Below are 22,534 nucleotides of genomic sequence, written 5' to 3'. Positions count from 1 at the left end.
TTTAAGAAAGAATGAGAAAGTGGGTTTAGCACTAAACTCTTTGAATGAGTAGGGCTCTACCATTTCGTATTTGAAAAAGAAACGCTCCTATGGTTCGTTCATGGGTATGACGTTCTCGCCAAAAGGATTGAAAAACTAGTGAAGAATGGGAGAGGCGAGAAAGTTAAGTGTAAACACCAGGTTCTGTTGAAAGGGTAGAGGATGGAAAATTGTGGTGGTAGAAGGTGGGTGGGTTTCTACAGGTGGTAACTCATCATAGGCTCTCAAGAATTCGAAGTATTCGTTATCCAGCTTGTCTAGATTTACAGGATAATCTTCATCTACAAAAGTATATGCATCCTTAATGAAATCTTCAATATCCTTGGTAGTGAACTCGATAAAAAAATTGTGATCCTTGTCGTCCTCCGTAAGAAGAATGGGTACCAACGTTGGAGTTAAGACATCAACTGAACTGGTGATCATGTTGATCTCACCATCCATAGATTGTGGCATCAATTTGAACACATTTATTTCCATAGTGAGATTTTCGAAGGACATGGTCATGGAACCATCACGACAAATGATAAGGGCGTTTGCAGTTGCAAGAAATGGACGCCCTAGGATTATTGGAATGGAGTCGTATGCAACTTCTGTGTCCAAAATGACAAAATCAACGGGATAGTAAAAATCCAGGACCTTGACGAGAACATTCTCCACAATGCCCTTAGGATGCTTGATGGAACGATCGGTTAATTGCAGCATCATGGTTGTAGGTTTGAGTTCATGGATACCCAGCTGTTTGAAGAGGTAGTAGGGAAGTAAGTTGACACTTGCTCCCGAGTCTAACAGTGCAGTAGCTGTATGCTTGTCTCCCAAAGTGCAAGGAACGGTGGGTCGTCTTGCGTCCTTGTACTTTATTATGACATTGAACTCCGTCATGGAAGGAAATTGTTCGGTTAGAAAAATGTATTGTAGGACATTGGTTTTCCTTTTATTAGTGCACATATCTTTAAGAAATTTAGCATGTCTTGACAATTGTTTGAGAGCATCGAAAAACGGAAGGTTTATCGTCAAATTCTTAATTTCTCGAATTTCGTCAAAATTTTCATCAGGTTTGTTCTTTGCCAAACGTGTTGAAAACGGGGCATTGGTTTGTATTTTGCAATTGGATCGACCTACTTTTTGGCATGTTTATTTGGAGGGGGACTTAGGGGCTATTTGTTTTTTTGGGTTAAGTTATAAGACGATCTTATATGACCATGTGTTATAAGAGGGTCTTATAAGATGGTCTTATAAAGTGGTTTGTTTTTCATTTTAAGTTCCTCTTATAAGCACTTGTAAAAATAGAAAAAACAAATACATCACATCCTATAGATGGTTTTTTGACAAATATAACCCTACTTTACACCACATTTAACTTCAATAGATTAATTTGAAACAAGCGTATAGTTTGATTTTCGGTTTCAAATCAATTTTGATAATTAGAATATCGATTTTATGAAACTACCTTAATTGGCGGCGGTGGTGGTAGTGGTCTTAATAGTACGGTGGTGGTAGTGGAAGTGGTGGATGTCTTAATAGCACGGTAGTGGTGGTGTACGGTGATAATCTTAATAGTACGGTGGTAGTGGTGGCAATGGAGGTGATGATATTGGTCTTAATAGCACGGTGATAGTGGAAGTGATGGTGGTCTTAATAGCACGGTGGTGGCGGTGGTGGTGATAGTCTTAGTAGTACGGTGGTAGTGGTGGTGGAGGTGATGGTGGTGGTGGTGGTAGTGGTGGTGTTTTTAATAGTTTGGTGGTGGTGGTGGTGGTGGTGGCTAGGGCAATGGAGTTATTTGGAGAAGAAGATAATGAAAAGAGAAGAGAGAAATGAGGCTAGGGGTATATGAACGTGGGTGTTTGAGTCATTTTTCAAGTTATAAGACTTATAGAATTGAAGTAGATCCAATTTTGGTACTTATAGAATTGGAGCCTCTTATAAGACATTTCTAGTAAAATGCCTCTTATAAGAGGCAAAAAACAAACCCAAAAAATGTCCAAAATCACTGGGCCACATCTTATAAGAGGTTATAAGACCTCAAGGTCTTATAATAGGCAAAAACAAATGTCCCCTTACAGAGATTTGTCTCTTTGGGTATTGCCTCGCTGGTGAAATCTACCACCCTACTTAGAGCATTTGCAATGCAGGTGATAGAGGGGGGTTTGTGAAAACTATCACCTAGTTGGGTCCAAAAGTGTTGTGCAATGCAGGGTGATAAACTCGGTGATAGTTTTCCCCAGTTCAAAACAAGGTGAAACCTTCTACCGAGTTTTTCACTGACTTGTTAACCGGGACGGGATGTTGGATTCCGCCTCGCGGTGTTTTTTTTAAAAAATGGGTTTTTTTCGGGCGGGATGTTAGATTCCGTCTCGCATGATTTTTTCGACTTTTTTCGGGTTTTTTTAAAATTTCGGGCCGGGATGTTTCATTTCGTCCGGAGTGTTTTTTCAATTTTTACGCCCGCATCGAATCCAACATCCCGTCCGATATATTTTTATCACCTTTGCATTGCACAGCTTCACCTTGTTTTTCACTGGGTTAGTGAAAAGAGGGTGAATAAGTGATGAGGTGGCGGTGATAGAGAGGGGGGGGGGAATTATCACCTTCATTGCAAATGCTCTTAGAGCCCACGTATATTACTAAACCTCTCATTTTTATTTTTTTTTCCTTTTTCTTTTTAAGAGAAACGAATTAAAAAAATATAACCGAAAAACCAAAAAGAAAATAACGATTTCCTCAAGATTTTCTTCCCTAAGCATTGGCGTACTCCACTCTCTTTCCGCTTCCCTCCAACTTCCATACTCTTCCTGTCTTCCATCTCTCTTCTTCTCCACTCTTCCGTGTTCATTGAATCAATTTATAACAGCAAATACTGGACTTTAAAAAATTCAGATAAAAGAGGTTAATACCCAAAAAGCCAGTTGTAGCAGTTGGTGTAGGTGCAACAGCTATTTTAGGAGCTTAATCCCTTTCTAAAGCTCTTTCGGTATCAACTTTCATGAATCTGGTCACTTATATATACCTGCTTCACTTAAACTTGATTTGGTTCAAACAGGCGATGGCAATTTCCCTCGGCAAAACAAACTGTCGCTCTTAGTATTTACATTAAACATAGTGCTCTTAGGTTCTATAAATCAGGTATATTCAGTAGACCATGTGGATCGGATTCAATCCATTCTATGACTATTGTTGGGTATGGAATAGATTTAATGGTATTAAATATTGGATTGTAAAAAATTCATGGGGAGCTGGTTGGGGAGAAGATGGATACATCAGGATGGAACGCAATGTGGCTGACGCTAAGTATGGTTTGTGGGATTGCTAAGGTGGTAGCAGTGTACCCCATCAAGAAGAGTCCGAATCGTACCTTTACAACTTCAGCAACTAGGCTTGACATGGTTCATATGTTTCTAATCATACTAGAAATACTAATTGCCGTGGGAGATATATAGTTTTTGAACTCACAAAATAGTAACTCCATTGCAGTCTCTTTGTGGGACAGCGGGAGGATATGTATAGTAGTATCATAGCCGTTTTATCGAAGTATCGAACCAATAGATTTGTGACCGCCAATGCATATCCTTCTTGTTCTCGCGCATGAGTCTAAAATTGCGTTATTTGTTGGATCCCCATTTGTTTGTTGGTTTTTGAGAACAATTATTGTATGTTTTTTTTTAAGATGCTCTGGTGACCACCAGTGCCAATGGTCTGACATTCGATCACCGAGCACCCAGGCAGTTATGCTGAAAGTATAGCTTTTGAGGTAGTGTAAGAGGTGTCTAGTTCTTGCGTCCTGCAAGGCAGTGCACACATTTAATGAAAAATTGGCTTGCCATAAAGCCCTCTAAATTGCGTACTGAGAAGGCCGGCCAAATAAAATTGCAATATGTGGACTGGTTTGTCTTTTTGGAGACCGTTTTCTGTATTTGCCAAATTAACTTGCAGGGCTAGCCCCATTGGCTAAGATCTTTTGTTACAAGATCTTGGATGCTGATGGTTTTAACTTTTAAGTGGTTAGTTGATCACTAAACGTTGTAACAGTCAATTTACCACTACTCTTAATCGGTTTCAAGGTCTAACTGTAGGCGTCTGGATTCGTCCAGTCAGTTTTCTACAAAATCATTATCGTGACTGTAAATGACAAGGCATATATGATGAAATCAGCTTGTACTTTGCACAATTTTTGTCTAGAAAAGTCATTTCTTGACCTTAAATAAATGGGCAAAGTAACTTTCAGTAGAGATGACGTGAGACGTCGTCAATATGGCATGGAGGGATGAAGGCTTAGATCGTAGCTATTTTTGTCCTATAAATGGTGGAAGAATTCATTGCTTCAATGCAACACACATATTCACTTTATATATATGGCAATGAAGATGATGAGCAATCTAATAATAGTACTTGTAGGGGCGATTGTTGGCCTATTAGCTGTTGGCTCTGCAGTACCTGGAACAGCTACCTACTATACCCCTCCTTATGTTCGTGAGTATCCTTAATTAGCTTGAAGAGTTTTAATTATTGCCAAATTCTAGAGTACATAGGTTGTACCTGCGCTATCACATCTGGACTCTCCATCAGGCAAGGAGTGAGAGTGTATTGCATGGCCGAGTCTTTAATCAAGGGTGGATTGTACCAGTGCACCCATAAGAGGGTGTACTCTAGAATTGCTATTAATTATTTTGTAAATTAATACGATGAAAAGCTATTCCAGTGCTGCATTTGTTGTATGCCATGCTTAATTTGGTTTATCACATTTTAGCCTGGCATTCCGGTGTATAGTGTGTAGGTGGTAAAATGATCTTGACCAAAACCGTGCCTAGCTAATTTATGAACTACGGACTACAGTGCAAAGTGTTCTGGCTCGAAAGCATAACTTGCATACCCTTGCTACCGGCTCCTTCGCCTATGGTAGTAATATAATCTGTGAAATAATAAATTGAGATTAGCACAAATTCCTACCATGCATGCATATATATGGTGGATACATGCTTAATAGGGTGTTTCACTGGCATTATAGACTATAGTAATAGTTACATGGACATTCAACAACATTTCTGTCTCGCGGCCACATTTACTGCTTTTATTAGGATGCTCTGCTGAAATGTGAGGTGCTAATATTTGTAAAGTTTTCAGTTGATATTTTATTGGCAGTAATCAGTGTGATAATTCATATATCATAACATGCAGTGTTAATTACTATGTATATTTTGCAGCTTCATCATGCTATGGCTTCCAAGAAAATGGAGTCATGATTGCGGCGGCTAGCGATGTCATATGGCACAATAGGGCAGCTTGCGGTAGAATGTACTCTGTAAGATGCACTGGTCCTACAAACCAAGGTGTACCACACCCTTGTCGAGGTAACAGTATCACTGTGAGGATTGTTGATTATTGCCCAGCTGGGTGCCAAGGAACCATTGATCTATCTCAAGAAGCCATCGCAATGATTGCTGATCCTGATGCTGGAAAGATAAAAATTGAATATACCCAGTAAGTTAATTATTCAGAACGAATAGCATGTATCCTTTACTTTGTTGGTTGATTAATAAGCTACATTTAAATATTTACATTCTGTTCGGTTGATATGATTGACCAATCAAGATCTCGAGCATGCATGACCTTTTTTGGTTTTATATGTGCAGGCTCTAATCGCTGAAGTGTCTGAAGATGAAAAGAGCTTCCCTCGTTGCTTTTAAGGATTTTTTTTTTCCTAATAATACCAAGTTCTCTAAAATGTAGATTATGGTTCTTCCAGTAAATAAGAATAAGAAGCTTATATGAATGATCATATATTCTATGTACTGTGGAGCTAGCTTAGCACAAGTTTTAGCCAAAAAAAAGCTTAGCACGCACAAGCAGTTTTCAATTACTAATAGTCTAATACTGTACTATATGTAAATTAAACATGCCAGATGATGAATAAATGGAGCTCTATTTGTCAATTTCTAAATGCCTGAGATTGTTGCTTATATAACACAAGTTCAAATTGGAATCGGTATGTACGTAATAAGTTCTTCAATATGTATACATGTATCAAAAGGAATCCTAATACGTGGTAATGGACAGGTAATGCCTACGATTTTATTTATAGGGGAGGGATCCATATACAACGCTTTTTATACAACTATTTATACAAGACCCTTTTATAAGTTGTATTAATGGCTAATACTTTGTGGGTATGATCTTACTATTATAGAGATTATATCCACAAAATTTCATATCATTCTAAAATCTCTAACCCTTTCAAAGCTTGGTTTGAAAATGTGATTTATTTTAATGACCACGATTTAAAATTTTGCAACCCTCTTTTGACATATTTAGAAATTTTCAAATGAGCCCATTTTTTGCAAGGAAGTTCTCTATGGTAGGAAAATGACATCCACAAAAAATCAAGTCGTAAATAAATTTGTAAAGTGAGATGAAGGCCATTGTATAAACTGTTGTATAAAAAGTGATGTATATGGATCCCTCCCCTTATTTATATATCTCTAAGTTGTAGGGTAAAGCAACTATTTGTCTTCATCTATTTCCTTTGAGTTTCTCGTGATGGTATCATCATCATCAAAGTCTTCCTTTGCCATTGTACGTTTGCCTCTCTTTGCAAAGAAGTCACCGGTGAAGATCGCAAGTAGGAAAAATAGGTTTCAATGTTATCAGATCAATGCAAGACCAAGGATATAATTTGGTTGTTGAATGGAACGAACTTCCTGATGAGATGTTAGAACTAATCGTATGCGAAACGTCTTGTCGTTCCTGATTTTGTAGGGTTTGGATTTGTCTGCTCTTCCTGGAGATCATTTTCCTCAATGGGGCTCTGCTACAAAGGTCGTCTACCGTGGCTAATTGTTCCCTATTACAATGTTGAAAACCAACCCCCGCAATCCAACACCATGGATACCTGTACTATCCCGACCTCGTCTTGGGGTTTTTAGTATTTTGGATGGAGCAACTTATAAAGTGGAGATACAAGAGATACAGGGACGTCGAATATGTGGCTAATTACAGTTCATGGGAATTTAGAGTTTTAGCTCTACGACTTTACAAGAACAAGAAAAGAGTCAAGATGACCAATTTTGGGGAAAAACAACTCTAGAGGACACCGTTTTTTTTTAGTAACTCACAAGGACAAATTTCAGTATTAAGTGACCCACGAACCCACGATTTCAATTTTAGTAACCCTCAAGGACAAAATAAGTTGGCCCGACCTTTTTACTTTTTCTAAAATACCAGTTTTACCCCTCCATATTATTATAGATATAAAACATTTAAATTTTTATTTATTTTTTAAATACCATTTTCACCCTTCTATGTTATGTTTATAAAACAGAGAAATTTGGTGATTGTTTGTACCCAAATAGGTGAACATACCTCATACACTGTGTTGATGTATGAATAATAATTGTTCATATCCCAAATATATATGAACAATGATTGGTCATACTCCAATAGGTGTTCTTACTAATCATATATTGTGTTGATGTATGAACAGTGATTGTGCATAACTCATGTTGAGGTATAGTATGAACAGTGATTGTGCATAGCTCATGTTGAAGTATGAACAATGATTGAAGTATGAACAATGATTGTTCATACGAACAATGATTGTTTATATATAACTCATGTTTGAGTTATGAACAGTAATTGTTCATACGATGAATAGTAATTGTTTATAGCTCATGTTTGAGGTATGAATAGTGATTGTTCATACCCCAAATAGATATGAATAATGATTAATTGTTCATACTCTAATAGGTATTCTTACTGATCATACATTATGTTGAGGTATGAACAATGATTGTTCATAGCTCATGCTGAAATATAAACAGTGATTGTTCATAGCTCATGTTGAAATATAAATAGTGATTGTTCATAGCTCATGTTGAGATATGAACAATGATTGATATATGAATAGTAATTGTTCATACCCCAAATAGGTATGAACAATTAGTGTGCATACGAACATTGATTGTTCATAGCTCATGTTTGATATATGAATAGTGATTGTTTATACCCCAAATAGGTATGAATAATGATTGTTCATACTTCAATAGGTGTTCTTGTTAAATCATACATTTTGTTGAGATAAGAACAATGATTGTTCATAGCTCATGTTGACATATGAACAATGATTGTTCATACTAAATATACTGGGTCATTTCGGTTGGGCTGGGTCGTTTATTATTTAACGTCAGGGGTATATTTGACCTTTTATCTACCCCAACTGTTTTTTATTTTGCGTCAAAGGTATACTTGACCTTTCATTTACTCGGTCATTGTGAGTGGTTAAAATAAAAGGTGGTGTTGATCTTTAATTTTTCGATTGTTTTGTCCTTGAGAGTTAGTCACTCCCTGATAACAAGAAAAGTAATCAACCTTCCTCCACTCACCACGTTCCCCTTTACGCAAGACACTTGAATTTCTAAAACAAAAAATAATGCCTTATTTTATATTGTTAAAGTTAGATTTAGGGTCTTCCCCTAACATGGAATGGGACACAAACCGCATCTGCAATCTATACATGTATAAGGTTATCACGTATGTCCCCTAATGCTAGTGATCATACCAAATCTCCAATTGTCATATAGCATGTTGCTTTGCTATAGGCCCGAAGAGGACAACGACAAGCCATTTGCTTGGAAGAGAATATGTAATGACCCTAGCTACTACCATATACTCAAATAATGTCGATATTGTCCCCACTTACGTCACCCAAAGGCCCAGGTCCAAAACCTGCCCACAGTTAAGCTATCCCCACTACAGAATGTTTGGTTGTGGATTCCATATTTCGAATATGGAATCCACAGTTAAGCGTTCTTGGTTGGAGTAGTCCAAGGATGGGTGATCTCCTAGGAAGATGCTGTCTAGAGTTCGAAAATCCTACACTGTCGGAAGTCTGCAATGTTTAAGTGGGGGCCGTATCAACCTAGTAGGGTAAGGCGTGTTGTTATAGAATGGTATCAGAGCCAGCTAGAGCCAAAGACGGCTCTCTCGAGGTTGCGTCAGGTGTCTGGAAAGGCGCCTAGCCCGGGGGTGATGGTTGCGCCAGGTATGCATTCTACCATCTAGGAAGTTGTCTAAGATCCTAGTTATAAGTAATTAATCAATCAGATCCTAATGTTCAGGCCTTTTGAGTTAAAACCCCACACCTATGGTTTGGCAGACTTTGGACCTAGGCCTTTGGGTGACGTAAGTGGGGACAATATAGGCATTGTTTGAGTATGTGGTAGTAGGGTCGTTACAGAATACGAGGTGGCCAAAGATTTGTAGTTTACAGACAACACATGGCTCCAGTTTGCTTAGCTCAGACATTACATCTTACAAAAGTGACTTGTACGCTCTGTGGTACGAAGGAAATGTCAATCTAGTGAAGGGCCTATATAGCTTTTCTCCCACTAAGTCCTTATTCATATAACCCAACATGGACTTGGGCATGTCCTTGCAAATGTATGGTTCCAGACACAATTACCTCGTGGAATCTTCAACTGACCTTTTGTTGGTCGAGAGGTACTATGGCCCTTGTATCGAACATAAAGAAAGAGAGTTATATCTTTTCACAGTAAGTTTCAGGATTTTCAAACTAGAATTTGCAAAGCATAAGTGGGTAGAGGTAAAAAGTCTAGGTGATCGTGCATTGTTCTTAAGACCTAACAACTCTCTCACCATGATTGCATCTGATTATCTTGGATGCCAAGGAAATGTATCTACTTATGTTATGACAATGTGAATGTTATCAACATGGATAAACGTTTTTTCGATCTTGATTATGGTACTATTAAAAAAGTTTGTACAATTGATTCAACTATTGTTTGTTCGCGTCCCTTATGGTTTTCAGCTGATGCATAACTCGATTACCCGAAACCTTGTTTAGCCGAAGAACTTTCCAAGCTTTTTGTAAACTTATTGTTAAATTGCCAATTTCTCTATAAGCTCGAACTTATATAAATGGTCAATTCTATTAATATATTAGAGTAAGCTAGATGACACTCATATATGTCAACACTCCCCCTCATCAGGACACGCTGGAAATACACAGGTAGAAGGACTAGACATCTTCACCTGGTAGGAGTTGAACTCGAGACCTCTCAGAAACTAGAAGCTTTGATACTGATAAGAGCCAAAAATTATAGTTTTAACCCCTTAATAATATTACATTTAACCAATTATGCTTATAATAAAGAAGAGTTAGTATTGTTTACGTACGGTTGTGTATTTCAGGTATTGGAGTTAAATATGTGAAGAAATATGTCACTTTTGCAAGAGAAAGGAGCAAAAGTTGGTTGTTAAGAAGTTCTATGGTTAAAGCCCAAGTTTCAAAGAGAAAAAACCCTTTTAAAGCCCAGTCAAAGCTAAAAAGTCAAAGTCAACGCAGGCAGAAATAGAGTAGAAAAGTTAACAGAACTTCTGTAGGTCGTATATTTGGAATCAGACATCAGAATTGGGCCTACTATATGTCAAAACGATCGACTCGGAAAAAGCTTTCTAATAGTTCAGGCCTTGATCCAATAAGAGGAGTAAAAGTGGACAAAAAGGCTGTTGCAGTAATTTCCAACAGATAAACCCTTTTTGGACTTAAGTAATTAGGTTTTGGGCTTTATTTAATGGCCCAAAACATAGCTCTAAAGCCCATGCACGAAATTGTAAGCCTAGCCCTCTCCTATATAAAGAGGACTAAGGCACAACTCTCTCTCTCTCCCATTAGATAATAAATTAGTTTTCTTCTTTAGTTTTAAAACTTAGTTATTATAGTTTTATTAGCCTAGCCACCATTAATTCAATTCAAGTTATCTTTAATAAAGTAGTTTTTCATTATGTTTTCTTCTTTCTTTTATTATGTCCATGATAGTCCCATAATTCATAGCTAAACCTCCATTAGAGGGGTTTGATTGAAGCTTTGATGAAAACTTGATGTGTTAGTGTAGAATAGTTGTAGTAAGATATTTTACTCTAGAGAGTAGTTAATTCACCATGAGAATGAGTTTCAATTGCCTCACATGCTAATTATTAGTTGGTAGAGATGCCATGAATAATTAGGGATAAAAAGACCTAATCTTTATATGAAAACCTAAAGATTAGGATTCCAACAACTCCGTACTAGCATATTAATAATTAATCAAGGTGGAACCAAATCCCCCTAATCTCTTATTCTCATTAAATTGTTATAGTATAATTTAGAATATCTTAATTATATTTTCTCTATATTAGTATAATTACACTATTGTTCTCATTGATATTATAGAATTGTTTAAGTTAGTGAAACTGTCACGTTCTAAGCAACTAGAAGTGGAACGAATTCTTTACTCTAAGTTTATTACATGATAATTGAGAGTAGATACTTTGATTAAACGTAGAATAAATAGTGTTTCTTATTCCTAGCATAAATAATTATTTATAGGATAGAAAAGTTTTTATTTACATTTTATCATATACCATGTTAAATTGTCAATTTCTCTATAATCTCGAACTTATGTGAATAGTCAATTCTATTAATGTATTAGAGTAGGCTAGGGAACACTCATATATATCAACACTTATTATATTTGAGTAAGAAATTCATTTCGGTTACTTGTCTTTGTACTGTCTTTGTTCTCTGTAGCACTATTTCATTTTCTTTTGGGGACCTTATGGTATCATTTGCAGGTCGTGCATGCATCCCGTAAATTTGCATGATAACTAATGTCCCCCTTTTTTTTTTTTTTTTTTTTTGTAATTTCTTCAATGGCTTGAATTTCCTCACACCATAAATTTAAATTGATCATGGTATGTTTATATATTTTGATATCACCATTTGTAGTAGTCTCCTATATCTCTACTATCTCATGAAGTATTCAACTATCATATTGCATTCGTAGAGGTTCTATAGTTGTTTTCTCAAACACGACATTTTTTTTCGTTTTGGTTTCTTGTACGACGGTATTATTGTTTTGGCTCTCTACCTCTCAATATCACTATTTTTCATTAGCACTTATGGGATTCGTACCCCGGTGGTAAAATGGTTGATGTATAATGGTTGTCTCAAGCAGAGAAAAAAATTGCTCCTTGGGTTGTTCGCTCATTGCGTCATTGCCCAGTAGAAACATTACATGTGGCACATTTTTTGTGGGAATTAAATTAAAAGAAAACTGTGACAGAAGCAAGATAACAGAGAAAATATTGCCCAGAAACAAAATACACAAACTAGGATACTATATATAAGCAAAATAGATTGGGTTATAATTATCGAAAAAAGTAAAATGTAAAATAGATTTGCTTAAGAGACCACGCACTTCATCTTCTTCATGGTGTCCTCTATAATTCTTTTTCCATCTTTAATTATTCCCTTTTCTTGAAATTTAACAAATATATGAAACTGAAAGTAAAATAAATAAAAACAAATAAAAAAATTAAATGCATTATTACAAGTGAAGAATTGGTACAACTAATTAGCCAATGGATTGTATTCTTTTTTCTCCCTGGTTTGGAATTTAACTATTAACTATTTGTTTGATATAATTCCAAAAATGATAATGATTATAGAAAATATCAAACCATTAGAAAAACTGAAGGCAATGCTTCCCTACTTATGGTTTTCCATATGTGAAGTGGTTCTTTGATTCTTTAGTGGCCATAAGAGTCAATTTCAACCATTCCTGATAAGTATGCAAATTTTTGTCGTCTTAAGCAAGATGAATTTAAAAATAGAAAATGGAGAAGACAAAGTTGATTAGGGAAGTTGTCAACATCTGTCCCTTTTGATTATTTAGTTTCTTATTTTGTGTTTTCTATTGTTTTTTCGTAATTCATTCTCCGTTACCATGCCTCTCTCACAATTAACTTTTGAGTTAGTTATCAAAAAAATGTGCCACGTGTACTAGCCAATGACGCAAGGAGCGAACAACCCAAGGAGCAAAATTTTTCTCGTCAAGTATATCTCATTTTCAAGCACCCTAGCTCAGACAGATGATTACACGTGACAGGTCATTACTATGGAGACGACACCTCTATGATGCAAGATACTTTAGCAGTTTTTAATTTTTTTTCTTTCTTAAAACAAGATAAAATATATATTTATTGATTATATAAAAAAAAAAAAAATGCACAGAGAAAGGCGGCAAACGCGTTTTAAGTTGTGCCACTATTCTCTTTTGAATAGCAACTTCTACCCTCCTAAAAACCACATTGTTTTCCATAACCTTCTACAATATTTTTGAGTAGTACGTTCAACCGAATGTGATGCCAAAAACCCAAAAGTGTCAAAGGCAAATGAGATAAAACAATGTTGTTTCGCCCTACAAACCTCCTCATGTTTCTCTACTTTTGTCATTGCTGCGTTATTGCTACTTATCCCACCTCAAAGGCACCATTTCCAACTCTTACAGTTGTAGAAACTCCAATAACATCAACACATGCATCTTTGTCCTCAGACCAACTATAAATCAAGACATCTGCTGGTCGAAGTGTTGGTCTACTATCGCTTAAGTCTATGAGGAAATTACTAGGAGACTCTTTCTTCACTTATACCCTGACCTGCCAAAACACATTACATAGTATTTTTATTTTATTTTTTTGGTTTCTCATGACTAGAAATCTATGCGTAATAGATTTTGTGGCATACACGTGTCATGAAAACAAAGTGTGTGCGCTAACTTTTTATCATTCATTCGGCACTCGGCCAATGTGGCATACCAATTCTCACAACACCAAGGTGTTGCGATAACAAAATTTTGAGGATAGCTCTTTTCTAGTTACAATTTCAAATTACAAAAAAAAAATGATTATGGTGGTGCTTGACATAAAAGCTAGTACCATACATTATGACAGACCAAAACCCAAAACAACTAGGTGCGGGGAGAAGCAAAATGTCAAGGTAACTCTATGTCGTGAGGAGGAAAAATATATAACATGCCAAAAAAATATCGAGGGAACTTTGGGACCTATTGAACCAAGGTGAGTGATTTGTAACCATTTGTTTTCTCTCTCAATTGAAGCTTCTCCTTTGCTTGTGGATGCAAGCACGACTTGCTAAACTACCTAAATATTGTCTTCACTAGGTTGGTTTATCTTGCGTAGTTGGTACTTTGTTTACTTTGATTTGCTTATTACATCACTCATACAATTTAGTTGTCATATTTGTTCTCACTTATGCTTCCATTGCCTAACAAATTGGGGTATGAGAGCCCTTGGTTCTACCTAGGGTTGGTACTTGTGTTCTTTTGAGAAGACCAAGTGTTTCCAGAAATTCCCAAGCGAATTTCTAAGTTGATTATTATGGTTGTGGTATTTGGGTTCTCTTTTGACTGTCAAGTGTTTGTTGAAATTCCAAAGAGGGTGTTTCTTTTTAGTTTATTTGATTGTTTAGGAGTGTGAAAGTTTGAGAATAGCATGTATATGATTCCCATTACTCCTACGGGTACTACTTCGATGGTTCGAACAATTTTGATGTGGTGTTGTGAAGTCATAGATGCAATATACTAACAAGACTTGGATGATGTGTAAGACAAAAAACCATCAGATATAGAAGAGAGTGTTTGGGCTAAAAAATATAGGCGAGCTTGTGGTATCATAAGATCATGTTTGGCTAGGGATGTGATATACCTTGTTCTTTAATAGACTTCGGCCAAAAAAATTTAGAGAATCCTTGAAGAGAAGTATTTGGAAAAGACAATAGGAAATCATATATTTATGAAATCCAAGTTATATGATATGAGAAAGAAGAAAGGTGTTATACTATCTCGGCATATGAATGATTTCAACAAGTTACTTCCCGACTTGTTGAATATTGAAAAAGAAACAAAAGATGAAGACAAAGCTTTCCTTTTGTTTAGATCTTTTGCCAATAAGGAGTATGGGCATATAAAAACCATCATTATGCTTGGAAAGAAAACTTTAAACTATTATGAGGTGTAGTCTGCATTGATGAGCTAGGATATGATGTAATGAAAAGAAGTAAAGGAAGTTTTTGTGGTAACCGATCGAAGTCTCATGACTGCCCAAATTCTGGTTGTCGAAGGGGTAAATTTTGTTCCACGTCAAAAGGGTGACGTTCAGCTTGTGATGAGTGTGTTTTTCTCACGACGTTAGGCATTAGAAGAAAGACTACAAGAAGTTGAGAAAGAAGAAAGACATGGAGCAGAAACAAGCCCAATGTCAACATTGCTCAGAGAGATATTGATTCTGATGGTTCTAATTTTTCTTTTACCAATTTCTTTTTTAATCAATTAGAGGGGGGTTAAACGGACCTCAACCTACATTAAGTCAAAATCTGTTGTATACAACACCATTTCCATCATCAGCTAGGATTACATGTAATTGCTTTGGAAAGGGCCCTATATTATAGTTAATAGCTTGAACACTCATGTTGCAAAACTTAGCCATGAAGTGAGCTGCTTAGTTCATTTCTCTTAAGATGTGGCTTGTCTCCACCTTATCAAACTTGGCCATCTGCCTTTTGATTGCTTCTAACATGTTCATTCATAACCAAGGAATAGGTTTTATGCCATTGATTATATTGGCCGCCCTCTTTGAGTCTGAGTTGATCTCAATTTGGTGAATACTAATCAACTTTGTTGCCTTCAATCCTTCCAAGATGCCCAAGAGCTCCTGGAACAAAATTGACTTGCATTTGGAACTTCCATTATAGGTTAACAGAACTGTTACATCCTTGTCTCTGATTACTCCTCCATACCCTGCTCCTTGTAGTTGCATAGTTCCATCAGGGTTAAGCATTATAGTTTTAGGTTTTTGGCACTGACACTGAATCACAGTTTGTTGAATCCACCCTAGTTGTAGCCCCATGCAGTTCATCATTCTTCTGGCACCTTCTGATTTATTTGCATTCTTCAGCACTTGTTCCAGATAGAGTTTCATCTTCTTCAAGATGTCATATACTACTTGTGCTGATGTGTGCTTCTTTCCTCTGAATCTATGGCTATTTCTTTCATTCTAGATGTTATAGATTATTGAACAGGCCATCGCTTTAATGATCTCAACTTTTGTTGCACTCCTTCTAATCTTCCTCAATATGTAGTACCATTCTTGGTTGGAGTCCAGCACCATAGGGTTCATACCAAGGTTTCTTTTGATATCAGCCCATATTTTCTTAAAGCATGGGAAATCAAAAAATAAATGATGAGAGTTCTCTCTCTCTCCTGCATACACAAACAACATTATGACTGATGGAGAATTTTCTTCTTTATAAGTATATCCTGTGTGCAGAAGCTTCCACTAAACAATTGCCAGGCTATAAAGGAGTGTTTTGGAACTACTAATTTCCCCCAAACAAGTCAATACCGTTTGACTTTTTCTCTAATATTTTTGAGACACATGTATGCAACTTGGTAGAGAATTTTCCTGTTGGGGTTTCAGTCCACACGATAAAGTCTTTTTGTAACATGTTTTGTATATCTATACTCGGAATTTCATTCTTGAGGTCTCCATCAGGTAGGTTGTGTACTTTGTTATTCCACTACTTGTTAGTGAAGAGCTATGACACTCTTGCATCTTCATGAAGTTGCAACTCTCTCTTGGCTTCTGTATTCTCTAATAATGGTTGTTTAGAGCACCAAGGGTGGCCATAAACTAGTTTGCTCTCCATTAACAATCACATACTTGATGAATTGCGCAACTTCTTTTCTATGTTTGAGAATGGACCTCCATACCCAAGAGCAATCTGCAGGGATTTTCACAGTCCATAACTCTTTACCTTTTAGCTGATACTCCCACATCCATTTGACCCACAAAGTTTCTTCTTTACATGCAATCTTGTAGAATAGTCCACAATAGGCCGCAACATTCCACACCTTTGGGTCTACTATATATACTAAGACCACCTTCACTCTTGTTGAGTCTTATAGTGCCATGACTAGCTTTATGTACTTTTCTCTCCAACGATAGACCTACCTACAAAAATCTATTAGTGATCTTTGATACCTTGTCCAAAACCCCCATAAGCAAAATGAAAGTCTTTGCCCAATAATTATGAAAATAAGATAAAACTGAGTGAATTAGTTGCAATCTTCCTCCAAGAGTCAGAAAAGAGTTATTCTAATTTGAAATTCTTGTGGTGATCATTTCAACTAAAGGTAAGCAATCTTTAACCCCTAGTCTCAATGTAGTCAGAGGAAGCCCCAGATACTTGATAGGTGGAGAGACAAGATTCACACCCAAAATACCATCCAAAGAGGTGCTTGAGGGATGACTTATACTACCAGTGAGAAGAGTTGTTTTCCCTACATTGAGTTTCAGACTAGTAGTAGATGAGAATGAATGTAGTACCTCCTTAACTCCATGTATAGAGGTTGCTGCTCCTTTGAAAAATAGCATAACATCATCTGCAAAGCATAAATGCACTAGTCTTACTCTCTTGCATTTTGAGTGGTACTCAATAGCTTTCTTATTCACTGCTTGCTTCAGAAGACCTCCTAAAATCTCCATGTTAAGTGCGAATAGGTAGGGAGATAGTGGATCTCCCTGCCTTAGCCCTTTTCCACCTCTAAAATAACCTTAGGGTATCCCATTAACTAATATAGAGAAACTAGGTGTAGTGTAACACATCTTGATCCATTCCACAAAAACTCTTAGAAACTGAAATCATAGCAAAATTATTTCCATTGCTTCCCAATCAACAGAGTCATAAGTTTTCTAGATATCATTCTTTATAGAGCGCCTAGCAATTCCATGTACTCGATTATACCCCCTTAGGAGTTCATGAGTAAGTAACAAATTATCCTAAATAGGCCTTCTAGAAACAAAGGCAGACTGGTTCAAATTAGTGAAAATTGGCATGACAGGTTTCATCCTATTGCTTATGACTTTAAAGATGCATTTATAGACCATATTGCAGCACACAATTGGTCTAAATTCATCAACTCTGGATGGTTTATTCTTCTTTGGGATCATACATAAGAATGTTGAGTTTACTCCTCCTTGAATCACCTTACTGATGTATACTGACCTAACAACTTTAGTAAACTCCTCCCCCACTATAGACCAGGTTTTCTTGATAAAAAGGCATTAAATCCATTTGGGCCTAGTGATATGTTATCCTGCATTGAGAACAAAGCTTCTTGTACCTCCGCATGTCAGTTACTTGCTCAATCAGTTTCTTTGTCGTTTCTCTATCGATAACATTTCTTACCTCTAGTTCTTCTAGCTTCTGAGCTTCACATTGTGCATCAGAAGTGCCTCCCAGTAGTGATTGGTAGTAGTCTACTAATTCTTGGGACACTTCTTTCTGGACTTGGAACCTGTTGTCCTAAAAGTATTCCAGTGCCCAAATGTAGTTTCTATTCTTCTTCTCATTAATGGCATTATGGAAATAAGCATTGCATTTATCTCCGAGTTGCATCACGTCACACTCTAGTCTCTGCTTGTAATCTTCCTACTCTATCTCCAACAATAAGCTTAACCTTGTTCTTGCCTCTCTTTCTTTGTTACACAAAAAGCTATCAAGGGAGTTGACCTATAACATTCTTTGAATTGCCTTTAAATCCTCTCTTGCAGATTCCACCCTCTTTTGTAAGTCCGATAGATGAAATTGAGCACAGCTCTTCAGCCTTTTTTTTTCACAATCTTCAGCTATTGCATGAGAACATAAAGCCTATTACCATACACTTCTGTGTCCCAACACAGTTGCACTGTGTCCAAAACGTCTAGGTGTAGAGCCCAATAATTGCAAAATCTAAAGGGATAGTACCCTTTCTCCTTTTCATACAACCATACCACCATAGGGGAGTGGTCAGAGACACCTTGAGTATGAAACTTCACTACAGAGTTTGAGAACTCTGTTATCTAGTAAGAATTTATCAAAGCTCTATCAAATTTTGACCACTTTCTACTATAATCAGTAAAGTTAGTCCAAGTAAAGAAACTACCAGTGGACTTAAGATTATCTAGCCTTGCTTGTGTAATGAGCTTGGCAAAAGGGGTTGTTTCCCTTGGATGAACTTGCTTACCACCTAACCTTTCATGTTAATATATATAAAACATTATTGAAATCCCCAATAAGCATCCATGGAATAGAAATGGAAGTGTTCATAATAAGCAGATCATCCCACAGTTTTAATCTTTCTCTATTACTATTACTTACATAAACTACAGTTAAAACAAAATTTGCATTATTGTGCACCAATGTAACCTTACAGTGGATATACAACGCACTTTCTTGCATCTTTTGCACATTAACGTTCCTATCATCCCATAGTAGCCAAATTCTACTAACATCACTTGAGTAATTATGTAGCCATTGCCAAGATGGCTAGCATGCTCTCAAAATACCATCACTTCTACATTGCTTTACTTTTGTTTCAAGCAAGCCTAGCAAACAAACTTTATTCTTGTCACTAAATTGCTTTACTTCCTTAGCATTAATTAGAGACTTGGGTTGATGCCCCTCACATTCCAAACACTTAGACTCACTTCCATGTATTTGGTGATTTCTTTTTACTTCCCTTGGACTTGCTCCTATCCTTGCTTCTCTTTTCAGTAACTTGTGAAGTCACCTTATCTGATGCTCTCCTTTGAGCTCTGGTCTTTGATTTTGTTGGTCTAACTGAGCTCTCAGAGCTTGTGGTTGTTGTCCATGCTGCACTAGTCACCCTCATTTGCATGTTGCTTGATCTTAACATCTCTTCCACTACATGATCAGAGAATAGATCATCTTCCTTTTTTGAAATATCATCTTCCAGTTCTTCATTTTTGTAAATTGATTTCTTTTTGCAAGACATTGCATGTCCCTTCCTTCTGTTGTCCTTCCATTGTTGTCTATAATTCTTAGTTCCCTAATAGTTTTGTTTTCAGTGTTTTGGTTTCTAAGATTGTTTGAGACAATAGTTTGCTCTCCCTGTTGCACTTTAGAAGTTATTGCAACTTGTCTTGGAGATAAAAACCCCGTGTGAGTTCCTTGAGCTACTGCCATAATGGCTTCTTGTACTTGTGTCCTAGCTTCTGGTGTTGCAATTTGCACTCTCATCCTGTCAGTTACTTCTCTCTCTGGTGCTGCATAATTGACCATAGCTTGGCCCTTTTCTATTGAAACCATAGCATTCTTGTTTCCTTCAAGAGTAGCAGTGGCAACATCAACAGCTATTAGTTCTGGCTCTAGTTTTGTTGCATGTGTTACTGCACCTTGTTGTGCACTTGCAACATTTGTTTATCTTGTTTTTGGTTCTCTATTTGGGCATTGGTGTTCCTTGTGACCCAGTTTGTTGCATAGTTTACAAATGGTTGGCAACCATAGTATTCAACTGTCACATCTGCAACCAGTCCTCTTCTTATTTTGAGCCTCACCATGTGGCTTTCCTAGCCTGCTCCCAATGAAACTCATACCTCTTCTGGACTAGAGTTGTTTTGGGAACATTCCATAACTTGACCCAAACGGGGAGGGTAGTCATATTCTTTCTTTGCAACTCCAGATCCTTTGTCCATGGTCTAACCATGAAACCCTACCAGCTATAAATAAAGGTCCTTTCTCAAGTACCATCTGTTTATCTTCATCATCATAGAACTTGAAATAAAATAGTTCATGATCCGTGGCTATGTCATAATGAGCTTTAGTTTTCCATGATTTCTCCAGCACTCTTTCAACTACGAGGAAATGTAGTCGCTTGTCCACAAATAACCCAATTACATGTTCTCTCCAAATATCACAACCTTCCTCAAGAATATCTTTTGGTACATCTACAACATCTAACTCCAAGTCTGTTTCAATCCAGTCCAGCGAGCACTTGAAAAGTGAGAGGATGGGTTTGAAAATAGAGAGCTCCATGTCATTCCTTGTGAGGTTGAACCTCCATCTAAACCTACTAGTTGGGTGCCATGTTATCCTACTCTTGCTAGGATTGAAACTAAAAGTTTGAAAGTGGACCTCAACTTCGCTAGAAGAAGAAAGTCATGTCTGTTGGGATATTTGGCCTTTACAAAGCCAATGAACATTTATTGTTTATACATGATGTTTAAATACACAAATGTTATTATTATGAATATGGGTGAATTAATATCATATGATGAAACCATAAGTTTCATAGGTAATAGAATTAGAAAAATCAAGCATATGAAGAGTCATGTGCTGAAGATTTGATTGTATCTATTTACCTAGAATGCTCACAGTTAGGGGTAAAGTCGAATGCTTTACTTATAAGACTGTAATATACATAATTGTTATATATATGATAGGATGATGATATCTCTATCATTTGAGTATGACTCTAAGTTTGTATATTATTAGTGTAATCACATGACTGACACTGAGGGGACCAAAGTGAGAACACACTATAAATTCGATGTTAAGGTTAGTGTGCAAATCTCACTCTACCAATTAATCCCTAGACTTGAGAAATTGTGAAAATTCATTGTGTCTCAAATTTATTACTTTGAGACGTTAAAAAGTAATGTTTATTCATAGACTAGACTTGACGTTTTGGGTAATGAAAGTAGGATGTCTTGAATCATGAATTCTAATAAATTATCCACCACTCTAAAGAGTTATGTATTATGAAATTGTGACATATATAACTAATTGAACTCAAACCTGACCGGTATAAGAAATAGTTTCTTAATGCTCAATTGATGTTGAATGTCACATTCGGTCAATTAGACATGGGTGTGACAGTGAAGAACATATTCCCAATGTCTAATTGTGAATACAAGTGAGGTGGAGGGACTTAGATTTAAATAATGGTAGAAAATGACTTTCTTCATAGTTCCATGGGATTTATTGTAAATATGGATTTGTTAATGGACACTTTCCATATTAAAGAGATATATATTAAAAGTATAAGTACTTGTATGACAAGGACTTGTCTTCTTTGAGATAAGACTTGGAATCCTAAGTGGATCCCACTACACACACTTACGTATTCTCAAAGTTTATCTATAAAAGATAATGACTTTTTAGTGAAAGGGACCATTAGTCTTTCTAGGAAAAGTACAACTAAAAGTATGAAAAAAGTAAAAGTGTTTTATAGTATGTTGTGTGGTGAATACTACTAGAAGGCTGAAAACTAAGTATTTTGGATTCAACTTTGGAAAGCTTTTCCTTATTATCAATCTGCAATTCCGACTTTGAAGGTATTTTTCTATTAATTTCTTTTTGATCAATAATATATTAGCATGTTAAAGATTTAGAATTAAAGAATTCCTAACAATTGGTATAAGAGTTGGTCATGCTATAATCTAATTTTGATTTGTTTATAATAAAATAATCAGATCTGAAAATTTTATATGAGATATATGGTAATTTCATATCTGCATGTTCTAAGTAATAAAGGTGCATTTTTTTTTAAGTATTGATATATACTATAAAAGAAAAGAGGGTGACATATATCACATACTGAATAGTGCATGCAATATTAGTAATATATGATTGTTTCCACTGGGTATTATTATATTCATACGATTCAATTACGTGATAAACATTTTTTTTTATTGTTGAAGTGGTACTGTAGTTGTATTCTAGAGGATCAAAAGTTTGATTTCGATTGAAATGCCAATTTACTTGTTAACATATCATATGCACTAAAGGACAAAACTACTATTC

General features: G+C 36.3%; 2 protein-coding genes across 2 annotated transcripts; one reads left to right on the top strand and one right to left on the bottom strand.

The window, feature by feature from the left end:
* The first annotated feature begins 4,347 nt into the window (after positions 1-4,347).
* On the top strand, positions 4,348-5,968 carry LOC147508556 (EG45-like domain containing protein). Its single transcript, XM_086599143.1, has 3 exons — positions 4,348-4,506; positions 5,238-5,514; positions 5,667-5,968. The coding sequence occupies exons 1-3, from the start codon at positions 4,389-4,391 to the stop codon at positions 5,671-5,673; spliced, it is 402 nt and encodes a 133-aa protein (XP_086455269.1). The 5' UTR covers positions 4,348-4,388; the 3' UTR covers positions 5,674-5,968.
* An 11,075-nt stretch (positions 5,969-17,043) lies between these two features.
* LOC147508555 (uncharacterized) lies at positions 17,044-17,433 on the bottom strand. The gene has a single exon (XM_086597251.1). The coding sequence runs from the start codon at positions 17,431-17,433 to the stop codon at positions 17,044-17,046; it is 390 nt and encodes a 129-aa protein (XP_086453377.1).
* Between the last annotated feature and the right edge of the window lie 5,101 nt (positions 17,434-22,534).

Source organism: Coptis chinensis, chromosome 3, assembly GCF_015680905.1.
Source record: "Coptis chinensis isolate HL-2020 chromosome 3, ASM1568090v1, whole genome shotgun sequence".
NCBI lineage: Eukaryota > Viridiplantae > Streptophyta > Magnoliopsida > Ranunculales > Ranunculaceae > Coptis > Coptis chinensis.
This window is presented reverse-complemented; position numbering and strand designations above follow the sequence as displayed.